This window comes from Ananas comosus, linkage group 12 (assembly GCF_001540865.1).
Source record: "Ananas comosus cultivar F153 linkage group 12, ASM154086v1, whole genome shotgun sequence".
Classification (NCBI taxonomy): domain Eukaryota; kingdom Viridiplantae; phylum Streptophyta; class Magnoliopsida; order Poales; family Bromeliaceae; genus Ananas; species Ananas comosus.
In genome coordinates this window covers 400,984-427,081 of record NC_033632.1, presented here as the reverse complement: position 1 = coordinate 427,081, position 26,098 = coordinate 400,984, and the positions used below count along the sequence as shown (strand labels likewise).

At 40.3% G+C, this 26,098-nt stretch overlaps 6 protein-coding genes, 1 long non-coding RNA gene and 1 other non-coding gene across 9 annotated transcripts; 4 read left to right on the top strand and 4 right to left on the bottom strand.

The window, feature by feature from the left end:
* LOC109718821 (tyrosine--tRNA ligase, chloroplastic/mitochondrial) lies at positions 357–2,303 on the top strand. Its single transcript, XM_020245241.1, has one exon. The coding sequence runs from the start codon at positions 488–490 to the stop codon at positions 2,027–2,029; it is 1,542 nt and encodes a 513-aa protein (XP_020100830.1). The 5' UTR covers positions 357–487; the 3' UTR covers positions 2,030–2,303.
* Positions 3,763–11,915, bottom strand: LOC109718302. Its single transcript, XM_020244472.1, has 2 exons — positions 10,808–11,915; positions 3,763–6,393 (listed from the first exon to the last, which is right to left on the bottom strand). Exons 1-2 carry the CDS (start codon positions 11,820–11,822, stop codon positions 4,202–4,204), a joined length of 3,207 nt encoding a protein of 1,068 aa, XP_020100061.1. The 5' UTR covers positions 11,823–11,915; the 3' UTR covers positions 3,763–4,201.
* On the top strand, positions 12,152–12,222 carry TRNAG-CCC. Its single transcript has one exon. It is a non-coding gene; the product is annotated as a tRNA-Gly (tRNA).
* Positions 12,401–16,458, bottom strand: LOC109718242 (electron transfer flavoprotein subunit alpha, mitochondrial). Its single transcript, XM_020244362.1, has 8 exons — positions 16,306–16,458; positions 15,745–15,927; positions 15,213–15,424; positions 14,767–14,930; positions 14,219–14,377; positions 13,324–13,376; positions 13,076–13,216; positions 12,401–12,696 (listed from the first exon to the last, which is right to left on the bottom strand). The coding sequence occupies exons 1-8, from the start codon at positions 16,399–16,401 to the stop codon at positions 12,619–12,621; spliced, it is 1,086 nt and encodes a 361-aa protein (XP_020099951.1). The 5' UTR covers positions 16,402–16,458; the 3' UTR covers positions 12,401–12,618.
* Positions 16,577–19,263, top strand: LOC109718245 (dephospho-CoA kinase). The gene is made up of 3 exons (XM_020244367.1): positions 16,577–16,800; positions 17,614–17,759; positions 18,652–19,263. The coding sequence occupies exons 1-3, from the start codon at positions 16,693–16,695 to the stop codon at positions 19,091–19,093; spliced, it is 696 nt and encodes a 231-aa protein (XP_020099956.1). The 5' UTR covers positions 16,577–16,692; the 3' UTR covers positions 19,094–19,263.
* Positions 19,627–21,893, top strand: LOC109718248. The gene is made up of 2 exons (XR_002218405.1): positions 19,627–19,928; positions 21,427–21,893. It is a non-coding gene; the product is annotated as an uncharacterized LOC109718248 (long non-coding RNA).
* On the bottom strand, positions 20,194–22,948 carry LOC109718244 (vesicle-associated membrane protein 724-like). 2 transcript variants are annotated; one of them, XM_020244366.1, is made up of 6 exons: positions 22,497–22,948; positions 21,909–22,050; positions 21,658–21,778; positions 21,519–21,544; positions 21,083–21,145; positions 20,584–20,725 (listed from the first exon to the last, which is right to left on the bottom strand). In XM_020244366.1, exons 1-5 carry the CDS (start codon positions 22,723–22,725, stop codon positions 21,121–21,123), a joined length of 543 nt encoding a protein of 180 aa, XP_020099955.1. In that variant the 5' UTR covers positions 22,726–22,948; the 3' UTR covers positions 20,584–20,725; positions 21,083–21,120. The 2 variants fall into 2 exon arrangements, with proteins under 2 accessions (XP_020099953.1, XP_020099955.1); XM_020244364.1 differs by lacking the exon at positions 21,519–21,544 and having other exon boundaries at positions 20,194–20,725; positions 22,497–22,945.
* On the bottom strand, positions 24,729–25,312 carry LOC109718247. The gene has a single exon (XM_020244369.1). The coding sequence runs from the start codon at positions 25,135–25,137 to the stop codon at positions 24,946–24,948; it is 192 nt and encodes a 63-aa protein (XP_020099958.1). The 5' UTR covers positions 25,138–25,312; the 3' UTR covers positions 24,729–24,945.

Sequence of the window (26,098 nt, the reverse complement as noted above, 5' to 3'; positions counted from 1 at the left end):
TAAATATATTATTTTTTGGGAATATTTTTTAAAAATACAAATGATATTCGGGGCGGATTCGGGGCGGATCATGGCGGGGCGGATTCGGGGCGGATTCGGGGCGGGTCAAAATTTTTTCCGTTTCCTGCCCCGAATCCGTCTCGGATCGTAAAACTTACCCCGTTTCCTGCCCCGAATCCGTTTATTTTCTCTCATTTACTGCTCCCGTCGGGACGGATCGGGACGGGAGCTCCACCAACCCGGATCCGTTTGCATCCCTACAAATACGTCAATCCAAACGCCCATAGGCATCCTTTAAAATAATGAAAAAGAAGAATTACTGAGCATAAAAAAAGGAAAAAAGAATCTTCAGTTCGCGGCTGAGTTGGTGAACCAATTCCACGCTTTGATCCTCCTCTGGATAGCACAAACACCGAACACCCGAAGAAGAAAACGAGTCGTCGCCACTCTTCGAAAACCAAAAGCGGCCCAATCGCCGGAGCTTCCAATGGCGGCGGCGGCGGCCATGGTTGCTTCCAGAACTTTCCTCCTCTCCCGTCCGAAGCTTCTGGACCATTCCAGAATCTTCCACCGCTGGTCGAGGCCCCCCTCCTTCCTCATCCTCCGCCGCTGCCGCGTCTCCTCCTCCTCCCACCCCGCCCCATCGGCCTCGCTCGAGGCCGAGGAGAAGTTCCCCAACGTGGTCCACGTCCTTCGAGAGCGTGGCCTCGTCGAGTCCCTGACCAGCGAAACCCTAAGGTGCGCGTGCTCCCACCCTAGTGTTAATCCCCTCACGGTTTACTGCGGATTCGATCCGACGGCGGAGAGCTTGCACCTTGGGAACCTTCTAGGTATCATCGTCCTCTCCTGGTTCCAGCGGTGCGGCCACAAGGCCGTGGCGGTGATCGGCGGCGCCACCGGCCGCGTCGGAGACCCCTCCGGCAAGAGCATCGAGCGCCCGGAGCTCGATCTCGGCACCTTGGAGAAGAACAGTGAGGGAATTAAGAGTATAATAGCCAAAATCCTTGGTAGAAACGCTGGGCATTCTTCTTTGGGTGTCGGCAGCGAGAATGGTGGCAAAGATGCAATTTTGAGTTCGAGTTCGATGAAAACTACGGACTCTTTCGTTATTTTGAACAACTATGATTGGTGGAAGGACATCACGTTGTTGGAATTCCTTAGAGATGTAGGAAGGTTTGCTAGGGTTGGGGCAATGATGGCCAAGGAGAGTGTGAAGAAGAGATTAGCCTCAGAGGATGGGATGAGTTACACGGAATTCACTTATCAGCTACTGCAGGGCTATGATTTTCTCTACCTGTTTAAGAACATGGGTGTAAATGTTCAAATCGGCGGAAGCGATCAGTGGGGAAACATAACTGCAGGAACTGAGTTGATTCGAAAGATACTTCAAATTGAGGGGGCCTATGGATTGACATTTCCCCTTTTGCTAAAGAGTGATGGGACTAAGTTTGGCAAATCCGAAGGGGGTGCGATTTGGCTGTCCCCTTCGATGCTCTCTCCTTATAAATTTTACCAGTACTTCTTCTCGGTTCCGGATGTAGATGTCGTAAGGTTCTTAAAAATGTTAACTTTTTTGAGTGTAGATGAGATTAAAGAATTAGAGGAGGGGATGAAGAAGCCTGATTATGTTCCTAATAGTGTTCAAAGAAGGCTTGCTGAAGAGGTTACTCGATTTGTTCACGGCGAGGAGGGGCTGAGAGAAGCATTAATGGCTACGGAAGCATTAAGGCCCGGTGCAGAGACCGAGTTAGATTCAGAAATGTTTGAGAAAATAGCCGAGGACGTTCCGTCGTGTACTTTGGCTTATGACCAGGTGTTAAACTCTTCATTGGTCGATCTAACAGTCTCTATTGGCTTACTTGCAAGTAAGTCGGCTGTGAGACGCATGATGAAGCAAGGCGGCCTTTATTTGAATAATAGGAGGATTGATAAGGAGGAAAAGACGGTTGAAGCGAGTGACATAGTTGATGGAAAAGTCTTGTTATTGTCTGCTGGAAAGAAGAATAAGATGGTTATAAGGATATCTTGATCCTTCTTCGTCACTAATGTTGAACTATATTTTGGTTGACACTTTGTCCATGTATCATTTGCTATTTATCTGAACGAATAAGTACATGCCCGCAAGTTAAGAATTTAGGTACTTGCTGTATTTTTTGGGGGTAATTATTGAAGAAAATGTGCACCGGTTTCGTATGACTCTTTTGCTGAATCAATAACTTGTCATTCTTTCTTATATTTGTTTTGCCGTGTTCCTATGTAACAAAAATAGCTTTCTGCTTCTTATTCTAATCTCTTATATGTCTTATTTTTGCATTAACGGACTATTCTCATATGATTTGTGCTACTCTTTGTATTTTGTGTGCTGATCCCTACTAGATTCATAATGGATTGCTCTCTTTTTATTGTGCCACTGACACAAGAAAATATATAGCATTTTGTTTGCCTATTGTTCCATATCTTAGTTCTCAGTATTTGCTTTCCGAATCTTCTTGTGCGTATCTAATCAGCTGCTGTGACATTTTGCAAACTTCTTTTACAAGCATTGCCTTTCCTTTAGTTGCATTTGATCGTAGTTTCTATAATCCGGTCAATTTTTTTCAGCCGTGCTCTTAACTCGTCGGAATGCTTTGCAGTGCTCTACTCTCCTTAGTTTGTCTGTGAAGATCAACTGATTAGATATTGAATGTTCTACTCTGTTCCAGTCTGAGTTGTATTGAGCGACGCTATTGATATGTCAAATATTTGTAAAGAGTGTTGATTTGATTTGATTTGTCTTTTATCTGAACCTAGTTGATTGATTTTTAGGTTCCTCTCTCTGTGTTTTTGGGTGTGCGCGTGCACATGTATGAATGTGTGGCTTGGGATTTCAGCTGATTTCTGTTTTTTTGCTGCGCCATGAAGTAGCAGAAGCTCCTCTGTACAAAGCTGGTCTTTTCTTCTATTCTTGAAAGATGTAGTTGATCTTAAAGTTGTGTTTTGCAGTATAATTGTCTTTTCTTTTTTATTTGTTCTTCTTTAGATGGTGTAGGTTATTTCTGTCTCGTTAGATTGTCGATTCAGGACATTTATGATCAACCAAATATTTGGTTGGATGCATAGTCGGTGCAAATCTAGCCCGGCCTAGTTAAGCATTAGATTCGGCCCGCCCGAAAAAAATGCCAGATCAAATCTTGCAGGCTTGTGGGTCGAATGTAAGCACCCGTCCGTTACGACTAAATGGGCCAACGAAAGGCCCGGTTTCGATAAGTCAAAAATTTGGAGTGTTTCGTTTTTTTTTAACCAAAAATGGAAACTTTTCTGTTCCCACTCCGCTTTGTGCGGAGATTATCATGGAGATTCCTTGATGTAGGAATTAGCAGCATCTGGGAAAATATTTAAAGGGACATATCTCTTGCTCGGGTCCACAAATAATTTTGATGTTCGGATTTTAAGTTCATAAATTTTGATCTTTTTTTTCTGTTTGAATTTAATTGATGGAATTTATCAACCAAATCAAGTAATAATATAGTACATAATATGCATTCAGTTTATTAGTTTCATTTAATTCGTACTTAATATTATTCATGTAATCAGAATAATAGACCGTACGAATAAATTTCTAATAAATGAACTAGGATACCTAATTTGGTGTACTAGTATACCTAATTTGGAGGTGAAGCTCGAACTAAATGGTTGGACCGAGTTTGTTTTTTCGTTCGATTTGGGCTTTGCTTTGTTTCTTTTGGGAAATCGGTTTCAGTTATAGAATTTCTCCGATCGAGATTAAGCACAATAGAACATGGAGACACCGACCAACGGTGAAGTGGCTTTGTCCTTCTACTCAGTAGTTAGTTACAATACTAAAACCAAACACACACAGTCAAAATAAAAGTTAAAAAAAAAAAAAAAAAAAAACCCATCCTCAAAAAAAGCTAAGCAGCAGATACAACAAACACAATAACGGGCGCTAACAGGCGCATTCCGGGAAGTTCAATACCCACATCACGTTGTCTCTCTTTGCCTCCCATCTTCCCATCTTCTGTCTGCGACCATCCTCATTAGCTTCCCAGAACTCAACACGGTTGGAGCCCCATGGCGCCGGTTTAGAGGGGACGGTACGGCATGTGGCCCAGAGCGACGACCGAGCCCACGACCTCACTGCACCGTCGCAAAAGGCTCATCATTTGGAGTGAGAAGTCGATGCTCTGCTTGTTCCTATCTTCTAACTCGACAAACGGCTCATCGTGGTGTAGCTGAGCCTGGCTCGACGGACCAGCCCGCGCACGAGCCCGCGCGGAGCTGGGATTAACCCATCACTGCCGCGCGGTGGGAGTGCAGCTGATGCTAAAGGCTGTGTTGGTGGTGGGATGCGAGAAGGAAGCGAGGAAGAGGGCCGGGTAAGAGGTGGCGGCGGCGGTTGCAGAGTATTGAAGCTAACTGATCTGGGGTTGTTCTTTGTCGCAGGAGGATCTACAGACGGAATAGAAGACGCGCGACCGTCCGTAGAACTACCGCCATTGCCATTACCACTAACCATAGAAGGCGGTTCGGCCTTATCGCCGCCGGTATTATCTAACAAGAATTTAACACGCGGGGCATCTCTCGCGGTGCTACCTGCAGCAGGGCCGAGTTCGTCCCCAGGCTTCTTGAGAATGGATTTCGGTTGGGTCACAGGAAGCCGCGCCTGCTGCAGAGACGGTGCAGGACCTAATATACTACTACTACTACTACCACCGCCACCATTGCCGTTGCCGTTGCCATTGCCACTGCTACTGATATTTCCTGGTGGTTTGAAGGGTGGAGCATCGGCTGCAGGACGCGACTCTGGCCGGACCAGACTGAGATCGACGGAGGGGTCTGCTTCGACGTCTCGGATATAGGAGTGTACCTTAACCTGCCCGAAGAGGTCGTTGTTCTTGATGTAGTTGAGCGCGGTTTCCGCGTCGGTCTTGAACTTGAAGATGACCTTGCACGAATGCGACTTCCAGTAGACGCGAGTGCCTGCCAGATCGAGCGGCCCAAACCGTGCGAACCTCGCCTTCAGGGACGCGATCGACGGCAGCGTAGTTCTCGGGGGGAACTTCATCATCAATGCAGTCGGAGAGGGGACCTTCGGAGGCGGCGGCTCTTGCTTCTTCCTGACGGGCTCCGCCTTCGCGGCAGATGCGCTTGTTGCCTCCTTCTGTTCTCGCGGATCCGCCTCCGGCGGCTTCTGGCTGATCCCAGCCTTCTTCTCGGTGGCCATCGACTTGATCTGGGCGATTTTCTTCTGCTTCTTCACGCCCATCTCCTCCTGCCGATCGGATGGGATCCGCTTCTTGCCGCCCTTCGTGGGGTCGTCGGGCCTTGGAATCATCTTCAAAAGTTTCGAGCCTGGGGCAGAGTGTTGTCTCTCATCTCTCGCCGGCGGGGGCTGACCGGCTGTCGGTTTACCGGAATCGAGTTCGCCGGGCACCACGGAAGGGAGGCTTTTCTGATAGACCAGAGAGCGGAACTTGAGGAAGACGTAGCGCGCGATAGACGGGGCGTCGCGGTCGATCCCATGGAACGGATCAAGAGCTAGTTCTTGCAAGTCACTCAAGATCTGCGGCAGATCCAGATTGAGAGAATTGGCATCCAGTTTCGGCAACAATTGGGCAGCAGCAGAGTTCAACAAACTTCCAAGCTGAACACCACCTGTCGCTGTGTTTTGAGACTCCTCAAACTTTTTAGCCACCGATAGATGCTCGGAAGCAGAGGCCCCGGCCGCAGCGGGAAGGTCCGTCCGTTTCTTCTTTTTCTTCTTCTTCTTAGCGTCCCCGGTGGCGGCGGCCTCATCCTCTCTGGGGCGCTTCGGGGCCTTTTCCTTCCTGACAGGCATTCCGTCGAACGCCCTCCGATTGCTCTGCTCCTGGGCCCCCCCTTGAGGGAGGAAGCTTCCGCCATCGGATCCTCCAGGGTAGTAGGGAGGCGGCAGCTGAGAAGGAGGAGGAGGAGGAGGAGGAGGGGGTCTTTTCTGGAGCACGTAGCCGCTGCCACCGCTGGCGGCGGCATCGGCGAGGAGCAGAGCGGAGGACGGCGATGGTGATGATTGTGACGAATCGGCGAAGACGAGGGGTTGAGTGGGAACGGGGCCGGGGAGAGGGGGAGGGAGGCGGAGGTCGGGGAGAGGAGGGCGGAGGTCGCCGTCCCTTCGCTTGAGCACGTATTTGTTCTTCTTCTTTTTAGTCGCTGCAGTGGTGGTGGTGGTGGTGATGGTAGAGGCAGAAGCAGAGGTAGATGTAGAGGGAGAGGGAGAGGTGGAGCTGGGATGCTTGAAAGCCGCTTTATTTGTGACGGTGGCTGTAGCAGTTTTAAAAACTGTGGCCGGAGGAGCAGGACGGTGGGAAGGTTTCACTGTTTCTGCTATTTTCAGTTGACCAGCCAAAGGAGCAGCTGCGGAATCACAAAACAACATAGTATTTATTAAATACGTTAGAACCTTACATTTTAATTAAATTATTATTATTATTATTATTATTATTATAATATAGTTACAAATTATTTAATAAATAAATAAATATTTTTTATTATTGTTATATTACTATTATTTTTTTAAAAAAAATTAAAAGGTATGATTTAGTAAATTGAAACTTCTAGGCTAATACAACACCAATTGCTGAAGGTAGTTTTGAATTCCTGTCTGTATTTAATGTGGTCTAAATACGACAGTTCGAGTAGGATGACCATTCGAAGCTTTACCAAGAGATCAGACCAATATAAGATTATAGGTTATAGTTTTTAATTATATATTTATATAAAAAGCTCCTCTTGTAATTATGAATGAATCATATAGCTACTAAAAAAATCAAGTTGCTAGTTGCTGGCATCTTCAAATAATAAAAATAATAATATATATAATAATAAAATTAAAGTGGGACAATATATTATGTTAATTTTAGTGCGGCATAGGCGACCACAAAGAAAAGGAAATGCGGTCCCCAGCGCAGGAGGTCGCCTGACACTTCGTATTTATTATTTAAATAATTAAAATAAAGTGTTCCACTGCCAACACGGCAACACTCCACAATTCTACTCAACCCAACCCGTGAGTTACTAATTAAATGATACTAGACTGATTAGATTATATAAGTTTGCATATCCCGGCAATAGGTGTTACACATAATATAATTTCTAGTAAAAATCATTTCATCATTTCTCTTCTATTTATTAATTTTTTTAAATAATTATAAAAATTACTTATGAGCTAATATTATAGATAAGACATCCTGTAATTAATTTATTTTGAAAAAAAAATGAGTGATGCTTTAGTAACCTCTCTTGGTCCTAGAGTGCTATTGAAAAAAATTCTAGCCAATGCAAGTTTGGAGATTGGTAGTCTTTCAGAAAACTTAAAAATCCCACTAAAACTTTAAACTCTAAACATCTAAACTAATAGTTTATTATTATATATACAATACTAGCTTGTGCGTAAATTAAAAAAAATACTACACCTTTTATCTTTAGATCCGAAGATTGATACAACCACTTCAGAGTTCTATTTTCTTATTTTTAAAAAAAAAACTGATATAATAAATAAATTAATATAGACACAAAAATATCATGTGTAAAGGGTGTATAAGCAGCTCCTTATGAATAATAATAATAATATTCTAAAGATCACTGGACTGCCCCTAAATCCTTGACGTACATATCAATGAACCAGCTACCTGTAAACACTAGCATCCAAAACACTAGTCTTTTCCAATAAAGCTAGCAGCTTGCTGTAAACAGCAAAGCACCGTACGCACATAAAAAATTGTTCACATCAGGATCGACTTTCGAAAACCCACCGCTCCGAAGCACGGAGGGCTCCGTGCTTCCAGAAGCATACCAACCCACTCTCTCTCTCTCTCTCTCTCTCTCTTAAATAAACCTAACCCAAAAGAGATGATCCCACTTTTTCTAAAGATAATTAGTAGACATTATCTTCAAAGAAGGGGCAGTAGACGTATCCAAATAGCTTATTTTAATTACTAGTCAAATTAGCAAAAATAATAATAATAAATTTAAGCAAATTCAATTAAAAGCTATATTTTTAAAAAAAGCTTCTTCAAAACCAATATTGGTGAAAATAAGATTCCGATTCAAATAGAATATATAACTTTTCCATCAAATAAAATAAATAAATATCCTCATAATTCCCCTACGAGCTAGGCAGGTTTGACTCTCAAAGTCCCGCATATTTTTAGTGCTTTTCTACACTATTTGTTTACCTAGTAGTGTTACAGGCGATTAAAGAGCCATTACCCACCCACGACATAAAAAGCCTATGGTCTCAATGGCTACAAAAAGGAAAAATGAAAAATACTGTTTCCACCAAAATAACCCACAACTAGATGTCACTATCCTGGGTGTTAAAGACCAATTTGGAGGCTTGCCAGCAGTAATTTCAGTCCAATGAGCACTAGTGACAGCAAACTATTAGTTTGACAAGCAATTAATTTTTCTGCAGCACAAAGCAGAAAATCAGCTTCTAGTCCCGGAATACAGAAGATCCCATTCAGACAGTTCTTCCGCTACAACAGAAAGCTGCTGCTAGGATATTAATCTAAAACAGTAAACATTCCTAATTTTACACCTTAAACTAAAGGGGATGACGATTTGGATGTTTACGCATTATATTTTACATATGCGAATAACAGTAGAAACATCTAGCTCATAAAGATGTTTCACAGCCGTAAGTAGTTCTTTTCGTAACAACTGCCACGTTTCTACTTCTCCAACTCAAGGTTTTAAACGAGTAAATGGTTCACAAGGACTTTTAAAGCTAAAACGACATGTACTCTTCAACAGAAAAGAAATATTACTAATAAAAAGGTGCACCAACCAAGCTACAAAGTGAGAAACATTAATCCAGTAAAAACAAGTGTTAATACTTTTTCAGTGTTGAGGATATTATATTATAGGGCTTCCTAAAAGAAATAATTTTCTTCATTTAGCGATTTAATTAAAAGGCAAAATATATAGCAAAATTTTCATATCAGTCTAAAAAAATACGTAGAATTGTAATGTCTCAATAATGGAAGTATTTTTTATTTTGAGAGTCATTAAAAAGATGCATCGAAGCCAAACACCACACTAGTGCTCCTGATTCCACTCCTCTCTATAACCATAAATATGAGCAACAATAAAAATTCAAAGAATGCAATATAAGGTGTTAAAGCTCAACGGCCGTGATCATCTGATTTCCAATTCTATTCAAGTTGAAAAATGTATATCTGCTTCTTGTTTTGCTCATGATATTACTATAAGATCATTCATGTCTCATGAAGGTCCTTATTAATTATAAAAAGAAATTAAATTGTGCTGTTGTTTAAATCATTTTGGAGTACCAGTTTAAATTTTGATGCTTCGGTATTTCCATTTTCCTTTTCTTTTTGCAATAGAGGTGAAGAAAATAAGTTTCTAGGTGGCTCCGACATAATAGAGCCCATGGTCTGCAACAGATATTATAAAGACCATTTTCTCAAAGTTCCATAACTAAGATCACAGGCAGGAGATTTCTCTTACAAGTAGGTATGCCCTTTTTGCTCATCACCATTGGCACAGTGAGCGCATATTCCTTGATGCTAGATATATAATTAATAATTTTTGCCATACTTTTACATAATTATTAATTTATTATAGATTAATATATGTCCACTAAAGGAATAAATGAAATAAGCACCAACTTAAGGTTCAGAGATATTGCTGCATTGGTGATTCAACAAGCCCTCAGATGTCCAATGAGAAACTTGCACCCTTTTTAACAACATTTTTAAGCAAATGTAGGCACCATATAATAAGATTAGTAACTAATTAACACTTTAAAAAAAAAAGGCTTCATGCATCATCTTCAGTAACCATGTGAAAATAAGTTATTAAATGGACCCTAAGACTATTTCAAAGTTGCCTATTGAAAAGAAATATCGCCCATTTAAAAAAAAAAATCAGAAAAGCTAGCAAAATGATAAAGGAAAACTACAAAATGGCCAGTGCTGAAGTGAGTGAAAGCAGGGGCTCTCCAAACACTGCAGGATGAGGATAATCGAATATATGCAGTTCCACACCCACAAGTAGAGGGAATTGTTTTGGAATTCAAATATACGAGTTCTGAGTCATCATGAAGAAAGAAAACCTCTATAACAAGACAATTCCATTATTTATCAGAATCACAAAGTGTAAAAGACCACCAAAGACAGAGGCAGTCAACTACAAATGCTAACACCCCCACTGCAAAATGCATGTAGACTAAGGTCATGCAACCTATTATTAAACAAAGCAAGACGCTCACAAAGCCCAATTTTGTGTTTCCGGGGAAAACTCAACTGTTTCAATCAACAATTTATCTATTTCCTCAGAAACAGTACTGAGTTTGACTTAAGTTTAGCAGTGGCTTACAAGTTATGGGAGTTTAAATATATTCAAGTTTTCTTCAGCTTTAGACTGTTTCAACTAATCTCAGCCAATAAAATTTATAACAATTAGGCTAAGATGGATCTGCAGTAAATGCAGATGCCTATCTTTCATTAAGAAAAGTGGTGCCAATAGTAAGTAAACCAGCATTTCCTTCCAAAAGCAGCTTCCAAGGGGGGAAAAAATGGAAAACTGTAACTATAATAACTAACAAGTTCACAGATGGCAACTTTTGATTGAACACTTAACTTCAAAGACTTTATGATGTAGTTGCAACTAACATTGTTCAGATACACATATCTACCATATGATAACACACCAAAATGGAAACTAAATATAATGCAAGAGTGTGTGTAACAATTAACTACAAGCATATAGAAGCAGCAACTCAAAGGCATGCATGAAAAGATACCTCTTTGCGCGAATGTCCCAGGCTGATCCACAACACCTAACTCATTCCGCGACGGCCGCACGGGCTCTACCCCAAAAGCTTGGGCATAGGTCTCATCGAACTCCTCGTACACTGCTTTCCTAAAAGCCATCAGCATTGCCACGTTCCTAATGAAGCCTACGTCTCGATCCACCGTGCTCCTCGGCGCCAAAGCTAAGTCATGAACAAAGGAAACAATATCTTTGTGATTGAAGCTATTCCTCGCACTCTCGATCTGCCTCTCAGAGTAAATTCCATTAGGCTCATAGCCGGCCACGTCCACGAATACGTAGCCAGGGATTCCGGTGGGCCGGAAGTTGTTGGGGTTCCGGCAGCAGCAGGTGACGGAGAGTGCGGCTCGCCGGCTCGCCTCGTCGACTGCTTCTTCCACGGCCTTCTGGAAGTTTCTGGAAGCCGTCTGGTGCGACTTCTCTAGGAAGTGGGGGTCGAAGGGGATGAGCTCGGCGGGCTCGAACCAGCCGTAGCTGCTGTCGCCGAAGAAGGCGACGAGGACGTGGCCCTCCCGCCTCGTCCGGCGAACCGCCGGCGACGCGAACGCCTCGTTGAAGATGTGGCCGGGCCACCACGGATGAGACTTCACCTTCCCCCACACCATGTCGCCGACCCGGAACCCCTGCATCCACTCCTTACCATCTGGACCCTCCAAAACCCTAGCGACGTAAGGAACCAAGGAGGCCTCGGGAACCATAGATTCGAGGGAAGCCCTAGCTTCCGGTCGCTCGAATCCGGCGTCGGGGCTCTTCAATTCGGAAACCCCAGCTTCGTCCATCTCCATCTCGGCATCCGATGCGCCGGTCAGCTTGTCGGAGTTGCCGAGATCGATCGGAACCATGGCTTCGCCCGAGGCGCCATCGTCGCCAACCTTAGGGGCTTGGTGAGGGCTCTCAATCCCAAAGGAGAGGTCCGACGCAGCGGTGGTGGAGGAGGCGGCGGAGGGTTCTCGCGGGATCTCGCACTCGTTCATGACGGAGATCATGGCGGAACCAGCATGGGAATCGCCGAGACCCTCGAAATCGAGAACGAAACCCTAGAGGACAGAGAAAGGGGGAAGGAGCGAAATGGAGGCGGAACTCGATAAGACGAGTTATTATTATTATAGACCTATAAAAACCAAAAAAAAAAAAAAACCACAGGAAGCAAAAAGGGAACGAATCTGATTCTGCCACGTGTCCAGCACGATAATTGAAGCGATCCCTACAGAAGATGGGGCTCCGTGATCATATGTATACTGTATATGTATACAGTATACATATGTATACTGTATATATAAGTAAAAATCTTTTCTTAAGAAAAGGAGAATACAAAGCGCATCTGGTGTAGTGGTATCATAGTACCCTCCCACGGTACTGACCGGGGTTCGATTCCCCGGATGCGCACCAAGTAATAATGAAATTTATTATATTTCTATTTTTTTGGTGTACAAATTTAACTCAACAATTACATCTAGTATATAATGAAGTTTTGTTTTTATTTTTTCGTGTACAAATTTAGCTCAACAACTACACATTCCGAGGCATTGATGGCATTGGTGTGTGAGACCGTGCAGAGAAGGCGTTTAAGTTAGTAACTCCGAGTGCTTGAATAAATGTAGTATCATGAAATCAAACTCCTTTCGGTACCTGCTTGTTTAATACAACAAAAGCTTGATGCCAATTTTGAGCATGATTATTTCTGTTCTCTCCGTCGCCGAAAACTGGAAGAAAATGGAAACTATTTATTCATCTATTTATCTACAAAATTAAGACATGAGATCCTTGGCTTTAACAGAGGGATCATTTCTTTTCTGGCAGTTTTTCTAGCAATTCCGGAATCACATCAAACAGATCGGCAACTAGTCCATAGTCTGCAACCTGCAACCCGACAAATAAGAAGATTTAGACACAGAAAATCTTCAACTATGTAGCAATTTCGTATTGCGAGACTATTTAATTTCGTTGTGCAAGAAAAAAGAAATTATATTTTCACACTACTGCGTAAAAGGTAAACTAGAAAAATTGCAGAAAAAAGGAGAATGATGTAGCATTCTTCGGGTCCTATCTTCAGAAACACCACTTCTCTAGGAAACCCAACAACAGTGATTAATAATCACAAGACATGTTAGTGAACTTAACTGCCATCAATGTTAACTGTAAAATGATGAAGCGATCGGCCATAAGCTTATGAACACTAGACGGAGCTTCCTAATCTTATTGCCACCTTTCCAAATTAAAAGGTAAGTACTGTGGTTACCTGAAATATGGGTGCATCTGCATCTTTGTTTATGGCTACGATGACTTTAGAGTCTCTCATTCCGGCCAAGTGTTGTATCGCTCCTGAAACCCCGAATGCCATATATAGTTCCGGAGCAACAATTTTACCAGTTTGACCAACCTGGTACAGCAATTTGTGAAGAAAACTTAATAATGTGGAAAACTTGGAAAATAGCAGCACCGTTTCAACAGAATACAACGGTAAGTGCAAAATTTTTCAATTATCACCTGCAGCTCATTCGGCACAAATCCTGCATCAACAGCAGCCCGCGTAGCCCCAACTACACAATGAAGAAAGTAGCACATTGTAAATCAAGAAATCGATTTGAATAAAATACTTAAACTAATTCCATGTGTCTAGGGTTCTTCAAATATATAGTTAGGCACTTAGGCTTAACATGCTTTTAGAAAGTACTATGAATTCAAGCCTTTTCTCTACAGCATGAGGATGGAAAACATCACAATTCATAAAATAGTTATGAACACAGAGCACAACTCAAACTGAATGCTGCGAAAAAAAAATAAAATAAAATAAAATCAGATCCACCAATATGATATGTGCTCTAAGCTCTTTCAGTTCAAGCAACTGACTCTATGGATACCGCTCTTCCGCAATTTTTAAGTTAGCTCAGATGCATCTGCTAAAGGTAAAGGCCCTCACTCCAAAGGAAAAGTTCTGTACTTTTATTTGGTTCTGATTGATTTAGATAACATTCCATATTATTTAGATATTATTCATAATTTTTTCTATTAACCAAACTATTCCAGCTTTCAGACGAATCGAAGCCCATGAAAATGTTTCAGGAACAAAAGAAAACATCAAATAGCTAGTCTTTAACCAAATACATCGCAAAAACCATAGAGCAATGGTACCTATACACCAAAAAAGTGGGTGTAAATCTTACGCCCTACCCATCCAAGAGCCAATATTTTGTCACAAGTCTAATCAATCGTTAAAAAAAAAAAAAAATCCTGATGGGGTGGGTGTTAGGTTTACGCGCAACACTTCGGTGTACAAGTAGCATATCTCAAAAACATATCAGATAACAGTAACAACAGCTATCAGACATATATATTTATGAATAGAATATGATGAATGAATACTTAATATTTTAGTCAATACCTGCTGCACCTAGTTTCTCAGCAAGCTTCTCCAATAATTTAAAGTTCTCTGCACTTTTCAATCCACGCCCCCCAGTGACTACAACTCGTGCATTTCCTAAATCAGGTCGTTCTGTATCTTGTGAAGTGAGCTTCAACCACCTAGATTTCTTCAAGCTCTCTGCATAGGGTAGTAGGAAAGATAAACTGTCCAAGATATAAACAGAAAATAATATTTCTTTTCTGAACAACAAATAATGAAACATCATAGGTAATTAAGTATAGAGCATTGAATTATGCAAAGAGACACCCTCAGCTTTGCTTGATTGAATCATTTCTAACAGTTGAGTTGGGAATTCTGCCAAAATTAACCGTTATGTTAGTTATCTGCTTTTCATTGTTGTAATGTCACCTACAAGTTCGTCAACTGAAGAGCTGGTGCAGCCAATAATTAAATTAAACAAAATCAAGGTTAAATTTAACTCAAAGGTGAAGCAGCAGATCTATTGCAACTTTACAGAAGTTAATGTTAATCCTCATAAGAAAAATGAGGTCAAAATACTAACAAACCTTCACTGAAGACAGATACGTCAACCTGGTTGATAGGCACAGTTCTTCCCTCTGTGTTGGTCGAGTTGACAAGAAGGGGAAAAGATGTTGATCTTATAGTCATCATGCAAGGGTCCTGGCCGGAATAGCGGACAGTAGAAAGAGCATTTCCAGCATATATTGGCCTGAAAGTTACGAGCGTGCATACTTCGATATCACAAGCTAGCCAATGAAGAGACCGATGTAATAGACGGCAGGATGCCCAGAACAGAGAAAGGATTGGCTAAAAAACCATTGGAGAGAGATGCGCGTTCAATATTGGAATATCAAATTGTCTAACGTGTGAAGGAACATTAATAGTATTAGAATTCATTACCCAGCAAAGTGAAGCACAACTGCAGCAACGAAATTTGTTATCCAGCACCATATGACAACTATATCAAGAAGAAATATAAACAGTACCCCACCTCACAAAAACCCGTGGCTCCCGTATCTCGATGACATCTGTTATAGGTGAAACATCGAGGAGAGCCGCCGCACGTGGAAGCACATTCTTCCCAAACGAAGTTGAAGCGGACATTACATGGGAATAACCGCCTTTCTTCTGGACGGAATGAATGAGTTCGGCCCAAGATTCGGCTAAAGGATGTGCCAGTATTTCTGCATCAGCAACAAGCACCTGCAGAAGCATCAATCGATGAAATGTATTTGAATTCACTAATTGCGATAATATTAATCGCCAGAAAATGTTAGATATATTTTGCAGCAGTGTCTCTAAGGAAAAATAAAAATATTATGAAGCAACTGATTTGCACTATATAGTCATGCTTTTATGCTCCAAGAAACGCCGAATGCCGTATAGTATTAACAGGACTAGAACAAAAGAAAGTATCCTCATCTACAATGCATAACAAAGAATAATTAGGCTTTTTGTGAAGATAAGGACGCGCACGGTGTTAACAACAAAAAATTGAGCAAAAATAGAGAAAGAGCTGGAACCTCAGAGATCAATGGATGGCTTGATGCAGCATGTGCCGCGGCTTTTTGAAGGGTTTCTCCTGACCCTCCCAGTAGAACAGAAATCGAATTTTCCTTCGCAATAGCCTCTGCGGCCGCGAATGCACTCAAAGAAGATGGCTTCACAACTCCTCCCTCATGTTCTGCCACCACCAATGTGCTTATCTAGAATCATAAAAAATAATAAGAAGAAGAACAATTTCGAAAATTTGTGGTAAAAAAAAAAAGAGTAAAGTGAGGTTTTGGTTAAATATCATAAAAAAGACAACTTGATCATGAACCTACATTAAAAGGTAGCTAGTATTCAACATACTTAAACTAGTGTAGTTAAAAAAAAAAAAAAAAAAATCCAAAATACTGTAAGATCAAGTAGAAATTTAAAAAAAAATCAAAATTTAAGTACCAATTTCAAAATTCCAAGTTAAATAAGCAAGTTCTATACCTTTTTTGCTTCAGGAAAAACAAAAGGCAACCAGCGACAAATGGGGAAAAATTTGCGAAAGAAAAATGTTGTAAAAGGAAGATAACGAAATTAGCACTTACGAATCGACGAATAGACCAAGCAATTGAAGCTGTAGAAGAAAAAATCGGAAAATTGGATCGGTTTCTCAGAGCCCTAAGCGCCGTGAGCGGGGCCATTGTTCCCCCTCTTGTTAATTTCTCTTGCTGTGATTTAAAAAAACAAAACAAAACAAAACAAAACATGCCGCTACTTATGTGTCGGGTTCAGTGTGTAGTGAACCGGGTCCAGGTTATTTCGGCCCCCGAACCGGTCCGGGTTTATTAAACCACAATACGGCGAGGATCCATGAGTTTCTTCGATCGATCCCCTCTCTTCTCTCTCTCTTTCTCGCGTCGTGTGAAGCTCCTCCTCCTCTCTCTCTCTCTCTCTCTCTCTCTCTCTCTCTCTCTCTGTTGGTAGTGGGGGAGATGAGGTTGGTGGGATTAACGGGAGGGATCGCCTCGGGCAAGAGCACGATCTCCAATCTCTTCAAATCCAACGGCGTCCCCGTCGTCGACGCCGACATCGTCGCCCGCGTAAGCGCTCTCTCTCTCTCTCTTTCCCTCTCTCAATCTCAAGCTTAATTTTATCGTTTGTTTTTTAGATGGATAAAGTTAGGAGATTTGTTTGCAAATTTGTTGAATGAGAATTTGAATGAAGGGGGTTTGACCATAGAAATTTACTGAAGAATAGAAATGGAAAAAACAAAAAAAATCATATCTTATGAATCTAACAATATGTATAAGGAATGTTGATGTTGTAGGAATTTCTTGAGCCATTGAAATAAAAGGGCAAACTTTTGAAGTTCAAAGTTTGCAAATTTATCCCTTTCCATCACAGTTAAGCATTTAAAACAAACTTTTTCTTGTAACTTTAAAAAATAATAATAATAAACATGGGATGATTCGCTATGCATATTCGATAAAATCCTTGTAAAACTGATTATTCTACACTCGGAAAAGATTTAAAATTTAAATATGCAACTTGAAACATCCTCAGGCATAACCAGATTGTCAACTGTTGGGGACAATTTTGCGAAGATTTAAAAATTTATTGGAATACATTTGAGAACTAATTATGAGTGATGAGTTTTCTACCTGTAGAATTTTGAAGTATCAGTAGATTATGGAATTCTGGACTTACCTACTTAAAATGTTATTCCATGTTTCTTTATATTTGTAGCACATAAAGTTTTCTTTTTCTTTTTTTCGCTACTCTCTTTCTAGTTACAACATAGTATCTATCCAAAATATTGAAGAGATCGTAGCGAATATTTCTCACGATTTTTATTCATTTTATAGATATTCATTGCTCAAAATGAATAGTGACATGGAGCCATGTTATTACAGGATGTGGTGAAAAAAGGATCTGGTGGTTGGAAGAAGGTTGTAAAGGCATTTGGAAATGATATTTTATTGGAAAATGGAGAAATTGATAGAGCTCGCCTAGGGCAAATTGTTTTCTCTGACCCGGAGAAGCGTCAACTTCTCAATCGGTATGTTATAATAAGTTCTAACAATATTTTCTAGTTGGTTCCCACTGCTTGTAGCTTGGAAATGAAACAATTATCTTGGAGATTATATTTTAAATTTATGTTGTTGTGGAGAGAACATATTTTACATTCAATTTGCTCTGTTCAAGATACTTGCTTCTTCTACAACGCCTTCTCAATTTTGTGCTGTTGTCTAAATTCTTCTTGCTATCGCTTTGCCCGTCTACTCTTTTTCATTAATTTTTTTTTTCCCCATCACATATATAACTCTGCAAAATTCTCTATACTTAGTTTCTCATGTATATATTCTTGTATTGCTGTTTAAAGGTCTTTGCTTTNAATTTTAATGGCCGTGGTGAGCCGGTTGCAAGTTTAACGGTGTAGAAATATCCAAATCATGTGAAATTTTGATAGAAAATTCTTTATACTATATAAAATAAGATCAATATCTTTGATCTAAATTTTTAATGTCATATCATCACATTTTGTGAGATTTTTATTTTCAGCCGTTGATTTTGAGCTCCTTCGATCATTAGGCAAATGATATCGAAAAATCGCAAAATTTATTTTCTAGGTACTTCAAATACTCTAGATCAAGTCTAACGGAGCCGATCGTCGATTCGAAAGTCCCAACATCGAAAACAACTTGGAAGCACGGAGGCCTCCATAAGCATACTAGCCGCACTCTCTCTCTCTCTCTCTCTCTCTCTCTCTCTCTCTCTATATATATATATATATATATATATATATATATATATATCCATTACAAAAGCAGTTGATTGCAATTGACCATCTCATTTTGGTCAAGTAGGAACCAAATCTTGCATATAAAACATCTGTTTCCCTTATGTTTTCTTCTTTTCTTTTTTTCCCTCTCTCTCTCTCTCTCTTGCAGTATATTAGCTCCATACATATCTTCCGGCATTTTTTGGGAGATAGCGAAGCTATGGTTTAAAGGAGCTAAAGTTATCGTCCTCGACATCCCCCTACTATTCGAGGCTAAGATGGATCGATGGACCGCTCCTACAATCGTTGTGTGGGTCGACCCAGAAACACAAATAAATCGCCTTATGGTGAGGGACACCATTTCTGAAGAGCAAGCCAGAAATAGAATAAACGCTCAGACTCCGCTCGAATGGAAAAAGACGAAGGCCGATATAGTGATCAATAACTCAGGTACGGTCGACGAAACCAAATTGCAGTTTGAAAAGGTTTTAACCCAAATTTCTCGACCCTTAAGCTGGAAAGAGTTTGCAATATCCAGAGATGGGCTCCTCTCGATTCTTATATCGGTTACTGTAGGTGCTTTAGCCTTGCAGAAGAATTTATCTTGCTGATGTTTCTTATTTGTCGTCCACCTTCTCCTGTTAATTTAATCACTGTTGCTCACAATACAGGAAATTTGGTTTGTTTTGTTGCTTTTGTAACTTGTTAACAATTACTGCAACACACGGTTTTCTATGTAAATTCATTTATTAGAATGCAAGTGCTCTTTTTTCTCCACTAATTTAAACAGTTAATATATCATTGAAAGTTGTTTTGATCTCATTCACTTGTAAGTTTTCTCATCGGATCATGCAGTCCCTTTAGTCAATTGTTATGCAGAGTATAATACCGGAAAGGAAGGAGCATCAATACAATTACATCAAAGGTGAAACCTCAACCCCTTCTCCATAATTTCGGACCTGTGGGTCCCTCTCTTGTTACTGTTTTTCTCTCCTCTCTGTCCCCACCTCTCTCTCTTTTGTGGCCCTTTGGCTTTTCCGTACCACACCTCTGCCTCCTACGCGTTCATACCATGTCTCCACGTCCTTTGCACCACTGAGAGGTACTTGCTCGAGTTGCTCCCTCGGCGCCTTACGCTCTCCCGCGCGCGCTCTCTCTCTCTCTCTCTCTCTCTCTCTCTCTCTCTCTCTCTCTCTCTCTCTCTCTCTCTACGAACCCTACCGTTCCCCCTCTTCCTCCAAATTCCACTCCCTAATCCTCCAAATCCTTACTACCTGTTCCCCCAAATTTCATCTTCTAACCCTCAAATCGAAGCCATTTCGGAGATCCACAGTGCAATTTTGGAGATCCAATTTAGGAAATCTGCAGTGCAATTTTGGAGATCCGCGATGCAATCAAAGGTGATCCCGAGCTCCCCACCAAGTATGAAGTTCGGTTAATTTTTCGGTATAATTTCGAAGAAACTTTCTATATTATCAAATTCATCACAAATAGATCACATCAGGGGGAATTTATAATACTAGCCGCACGTCACCTCAAACAAGATTCTCTCTCTCTCCAATACTACTGATTCTGATTTCTTTCAAATCAGATTTTCCATCTCCAGTACTACTGATTCTTGTTTATCAGCGTGGTGCCTTGAAAAGATTAACACTTATCTTTCATTTATTAGTGCACAATCAAACAACGCTAAAGCATCATAGAATAATACTTACTCCATGAAATGTTCTCTGTGGAACTTTTAATCCTCAAACACTTAAACTCTTAACAATCGTCCCATTACACAATAAACATAAATAAATTACAATTAGCACTATATTAGTGTTCTTAAAAATCTGATACATAAACGGGCATTCAGAGAACAAATCGACACTCACAGACTATCAGACTATCTAGAGCCCCACAGATGGTAATATCTCTCTACTATTTGCATTTGAAAAGATCCCACGCCGTTTTACGATCCATGAATCCAAAAGAAAAAAAGCTCGATTTCAAGTCACAAACAAAATTCCATTTCTTGTGCTGCTTTATAACTATGATAACTGGTGCATAATAGTTTTCACTCAATTGGGCCGGTTGGATTCATCGTGTTCGTGTTTGGTGCAGTCGAACCCGTGGCACACAGAAATCCAAATGATAAAGACTAGGATCAAGAGGATTCCGAGAACCACCAACTTAATCTTCATGTTCTGCAGCCACATCTTTTTCCGAACCTTCGTACCTTGCTTCTTGAAGTCTTGAGCCTGACGTATGAAAGTATATATACAAATTATTAACCGTAGGGCTGTTTATACATACAAACCTTTGTTAGTATAGTTTCTTGCAGAGATACCTTTTTCTTAAGTTTGGGATTTATGAAATTCATGCGAGATTGCTGATTTTGTAACGGAAAAGGTACAAAGAGAAGCATTTTGCCAATGTAAGCCTACATATGTAAGAAAGTTTTTGAAGTGATTATATGAAAATTCAGATTTTACAACATAAATTTATAAATAGACAATCTTGTGGGATATGCGTCAATTTTGTTTTAAAATGTGTGTAGTTTGGCGGCCGAGATGAGAGAGAAAGAATGCAAGATAATTTATTGGTAAAACAATTACCTGGTTCCGTAAATCAGAAGCCTTGTATTCAAGATCTTTCAGCTTCTCACCACGGTCCATAGTCTGAAATGTCCAACATTTGAGAAGGAAGTTAACAGAGCTCTAAAAAAACTAGAGAAAGAACAAAATACTACAAGTTTAGATCACCACATTATAACAAGCAAGGAATAGAGTTTTAGCGGTAGAAACTAAAAGTTGTGATATAGTTGTGGCTCATAACCAGCCTTGCCCAAATGTTAATTCATCCATATCTACATTTGAGTAGACAAATCTGCGATGATATGTATAGACTCTATTATGTGTTTATTAACAAAAGTCAAAGCTAATAATGTCTACACTTCTAGGCAGGAAAGTGCATAATCGCATTCTGAGAGAGCACATCAGCAACAACTGCCAGTTCTAAAGAGATTTAACTTCTGGAGTCCAAAGCCCTAACCTGCATCCTCCGAGAATATTGACATCCTGTAACCATGCCGATTGCACGCGAAGCAAAAACAGCATTTACTTTTAAGATGCATATATGAGTTCCAAAAAGCAAGCAAAATTTCAAAATCGCTGAAGAATATGTGCATCACCTTTTCTATATTGTCCAGCATAATGTTTTTTACTTCTGCAACTTGAGTTTTCACTTTTAGCAGCTTCTCTATCTCATCTGCGTGCTCGATAATGTACCGCATGTGCTCCTTCATAACTGGGCTGCATCAAAAGATTGACGATAATCATAAAAACTGAAGAGGTAAGGATGATTCTTCAAGGTTTTTTTTTTTTTGTTTTTTTTAAAAAAGGTAATATGAAGACAAAAGTTGAAGGACGCCGTGTAACAAACCCAAATTCTTTGGTAAGACTTTTGGCCATTGCTGTATCAGCCTTCCCGCCTCCGTATCTCTTTCTAAAATCAGTCTTTAGTCTCTCCAGGAATGCTAGAGAGACGTGTTTCGGCACAGATTCCTTGGCAACAACACAATATGCTGAAAACATTCAAAACGAAGCAAAGCATATCTCGTCAGAAACCGCCCTTTCGTTTGCGACAGAGATATTCAATAATTCAAAGGTGCGAATTGTGAAACCAACATATTGTTCCCCCAACAACATTGCACTTGAAAGAGTGTGAGAGCATAATAATGAAAGCAAAGCTAAAACTACCTTACTAAACTCTATGATGTTCTTCTGTTCGCAAACTATTAGAATTAAGCAGGGCATATTCAACAACTAAAATCCTCGAGGAAAAATGTGCAATTTCACACACACAGGAGACGCCGAAAATAGCGGGGAGAAAAAAAAGTGGAAATGGATGAGCCATTTTGATTCGCCAGCGAATAAGAACTAAGATCATCGCACGCACGCACGCACGCACGCACGCACACGCTCGTGATTAATTCATCAAATTTTAAAGTGAGAACGATGCGTGCGATACCGTATCCGTCGTGGACGAGGAAATTGAAGGTGTGAGCATCGCATGCGTAGGTGAAGCGATTGTTGGAGGAGGGGAGCTTGTGGAGGCACCGCTCCGCGATCGCCGCGAAGTTGCCCGTGTACTCGGTGTACTCCGCCACCACCACCGTCCCCCTCGCCACGAAGCTGTAGATGAAGCCCCACCCCTCCCCCTCCCCCTCCCCCACCTTCCCATCGCCATTGCCGCTCATCTCCACCTCTCGATCCTCGATCCCTTCCTCTCTCGATCTCTTCTCCTCGCTAGATTGGGATCTCGCCCCTAAAAAAGGAAAAGGGTATGGAATGGTGTGGGGAAGGAGAGAAAGGATCTAGGGATCGCTTCGACCTTTCTACTCTTCCATGAGAGAGAGAAAGAGAAAGAGAGAGAGAGAGTGAAGTGAGTAAAGGTAACAGCGGAAAAGGGGAAGGAGAGAGAAATAAATTAAATAAAAAAATAATAAATAAATAAAATGTAAAGGGCACGCACAGGGGCGTAAAAGTCGCAGATACGGAGGACGACAAGGGTCGGGTCGGGGACTATAGTTTCGACTTTTTAATTAGGGCCAATTTCATATAGGTCCCGGAATCATAAATATATTTTTATAACATTTAATTTTTATATATTATTTTTTAAAAATTTTTATATTTTTAAATATATTTCTGTCGTTAGAATTAATTAGCAAATATTAGTTAACCATATATTAAATATTTAATTTTGATTAATTTTTAATATTTTTATTTTATTTTATATTATACTGTTATAATTTTTAAAGAAACATAAGTGTCGCATTCTTCTTCTATCCCTTCTATTACAATATTGTCAATACATAAAGCTTGAACATGGAGAATTATTTACCGTATTTGAATACAGTAAATAATTTACGGTGTTCAATTTAAATTTCACTTTCAATATGACACTTGCGTGGCGTTCACGTGACGGAAATACGATGAATTTTACAAGTATAACTTTCATAGAACTATTTGTACAAAAAAAAGATATTTATTAAAATGTTAAATGTAAAAAAAAGTTTTTTAATTGATTAATATAGTGTGACGGTTGCAAACGGACAGGACCTGACCTCGTTGTGGGCCCAATTCAAATAGCTCCGGCCCAGGCCCAACCCGGTCTAAATTATATCTGTCGCTATTTTTGGTTTGGGTCCGATCGACCAAGGAGTGGTCAGTGTGCTCTTTCCTCTTCCCTAATGCGAGCTAAAGATTCTAATAATTAGAGGATAATAATAACAAATTAGAGATTAAATTTTCCTACTCTCCTCTCCTTTACGCAACCCTTTGCTATCACCTCAGCTCCCGGAGATGATTATCGTAGCACCTGCATTTGATCTTGTAATGCCTCAATAGTCTCACATCGGATGTGAAATCATTATGCTTCGAATACTCTAGTGCGCGAAAAAGAATGGAATTGACATCGTGCCAGGAACTCGTGTTAAGACTCATTTTGTAAGGCCAAACTGGCGTATTAACGTTTTCAAGCATGTTAAAACTAGCGTGTTGGTGTCTTGGTGATCGAGCATCTTTTTTGCTTTCCATTTTTTAAGACAATACGGATTTAGAAGTGAGATTTAGGGAACATAAACTTAGGTGTCTCCAGCAAGAACATGAAACTTTAAGCACCTGTTTCACACGATTGGGCTTTAGATATCAATTTCACACTGAAGACCTTTATATATATATATATATATATATGTATGTGTGTGTGTGCGCGCGCGTAAGAGTCTCTCGTACTCGAAGCTCCGCTTTTCAAAAACTGCACTTGCTAATGTTTGGTTTCAGGAGATCCAAGCTTGATGATCTCGGAACTAAGGAGGCGGTTATTTCAATATTTCTCCCACGTGACAACTACTTAGTTTGTTTTCCACTAAGAGAATTTTTAACTTCTAAGAGTGAAATTGTAAGATTGTTTTACTTTCACAGAGATTTGTTGTTCTAAGATAACTGATGGATGTATTATAAAGCCTTCTAAGATTGTTCCAATTGTAGTATTGTATTATTTGAAAAAAAAAATGAAGAGTTTGTTTCCGATCGAAAATGTCGGTACCTTAATTAGAAGCCAAATTTTATGAAGTTTCATCCCATAGAGTAAACCATTATGGATAAATTATGCCCTTCATCCAATCAAAGCTCTCACATAGAAAAAAAGTGTAAAAAAAGGCTAGTGAAAGGGAAATCAAAAGAAAGAAAATTGGCGAAGAAGTTGTGACAACACGATTTATATTCCTGATGTTATTGTTGCCATAGATTATGTTCAGAAACATAATATCAACAAGCTTAAACAGTTTACCCAACTCATCAAATTGAATTTATGTATTCTGATCTTGTGTTGCATTATTTAATTGCCATCCATCAGGACCCAAAAGCGAAACTGAAAGCATACAACAACATTTTATAGCCTTTGTTTTAGATACATAGATCTATGTGTGGCCCCACGGCCCCAAGAACATCACTCTTCTTATGGGATCTTCGAAGCTCAATCCCTTGCGTGAAGAATTGCATACAGGCGACGAAATTATCGCAGCGGTGCATAGCCTCCGCAGCTTATCGCCGATCGCTTGTTTAACCTCGTGGATCCATGAGCCCTCTCCTGGTATATGGGGTGGCTTCATTGCTCCCTTGTTTTTTCGCTTTTTTTCCACTGTGAGTTGTTGCAAGTGAGATATGAACTGGAGAATAAGGGAAGCTATTTATAGCAGAAGCTCATGTAATGGAGGAATAAAGGTAGATGCACTAGCTAGGCCCATAAGTTTTTTTTTGAGAGAGAATAGCATTTCAAGGTACCTGATATATAAGAGAACTCAAAAGGTGTAAGGTTAATAAGAGAATTGGAAGGATAATTCCCCTATCACTATTGTGGGGCTACAAGTGACTAGGATGCTTGTTCATGTTGCTTGGATGATGCCACGATTCTTTGTCCACTACCTTCTTTTAGATCTCTCTCTGCCACTAATAATCTGGACTCTATTGACTACTAATGGCATATAAAACAAAGTGGAGAATATTATTATACTAGTCTTATTGGCATGGTAGTTGCAAGGTATCTATCTACTGAACATTATGCCACTCTTATTGGCCCATTGGTGTGTCCACACAATAAATAAATAACTAAATAAAAATAAAAACACATAAGTTCGATGCAATGGAGATTAGAGATCATCTCCATAAGAGCACAAATTAAGCTAAAAGCATATAGGGAACCTGTAGTCTGCGTACCGAAAAGAATCAATTCTCATGAATATTTAATGAGAATTGATTACATTCTTCTTATACAGATGATGCAGCAAAACCATATGACAATTTAGGAAACAGCGAATTCGGGCCGTGTTGAGGGTCATCCATCTGCTGTTAGGCAAAGTGGAGTTACAAGTAAAAAGTAAAGGGATTTATATGCTTCTATATTTTTCGATGAGAGTACTGTAAAAAACGTATCTCAGCCGATTCATTATAGTATGCATGGTATTGTTTAGGAAAATAAATATATCTTTTTTCAAACATTCTTTGCCGCACGTCACGCAATCTTCACATGATCAATCCGGCCCCGCCCACTAAATAAATGGACGGGCCTAATAT

Bases quoted from the DNA above. Each gene is read 5' to 3' on its own strand.
- LOC109718244 (XM_020244364.1), bottom strand. From the start codon at position 22,725: ATGAGCGGCAATGGCGATGGGAAGGTGGGGGAGGGGGAGGGGGAGGGG. The intron at 21,779-21,908 runs GTTTGTTACACG...CTTTTGATGCAG, and splicing joins AGTCTTACCAAAGAATTTGG to CCCAGTTATGAAGGAGCACA. The intron at 21,146-21,657 runs GTGATGCACATA...TGGACATTTCAG, and splicing joins TGCTGGACAATATAGAAAAG to ACTATGGACCGTGGTGAGAA.
- LOC109718242 (XM_020244362.1), bottom strand. From the start codon at position 16,401: ATGGCCCCGCTCACGGCGCTTAGGGCTCTGAGAAACCGATCCAATTTT. The intron at 13,377-14,218 runs GTATTGACTAAA...TTCATTGTGTAG, and splicing joins TGAGAAACTAGGTGCAGCAG to TTGGGGCTACGCGGGCTGCT. The intron at 13,217-13,323 runs GTGATAATTGAA...TTGCTGTACCAG, and splicing joins TTGTGCCGAATGAGCTGCAG to GTTGGTCAAACTGGTAAAAT.
- LOC109718247 (XM_020244369.1), bottom strand. From the start codon at position 25,137: ATGAAGCCACCCCATATACCAGGAGAGGGCTCATGGATCCACGAGGTT.
- LOC109718302 (XM_020244472.1), bottom strand. From the start codon at position 11,822: ATGATCTCCGTCATGAACGAGTGCGAGATCCCGCGAGAACCCTCCGCC. The intron at 6,394-10,807 runs GTATCTTTTCAT...GTGATTCCGCAG, and splicing joins TGGGACATTCGCGCAAAGAG to CTGCTCCTTTGGCTGGTCAA.
- LOC109718821 (XM_020245241.1), top strand. From the start codon at position 488: ATGGCGGCGGCGGCGGCCATGGTTGCTTCCAGAACTTTCCTCCTCTCC.
- LOC109718245 (XM_020244367.1), top strand. From the start codon at position 16,693: ATGAGGTTGGTGGGATTAACGGGAGGGATCGCCTCGGGCAAGAGCACG. The intron at 16,801-17,613 runs GTAAGCGCTCTC...ATGTTATTACAG, and splicing joins ACGCCGACATCGTCGCCCGC to GATGTGGTGAAAAAAGGATC. The intron at 17,760-18,651 runs GTATGTTATAAT...TCTCTCTTGCAG, and splicing joins AAGCGTCAACTTCTCAATCG to TATATTAGCTCCATACATAT.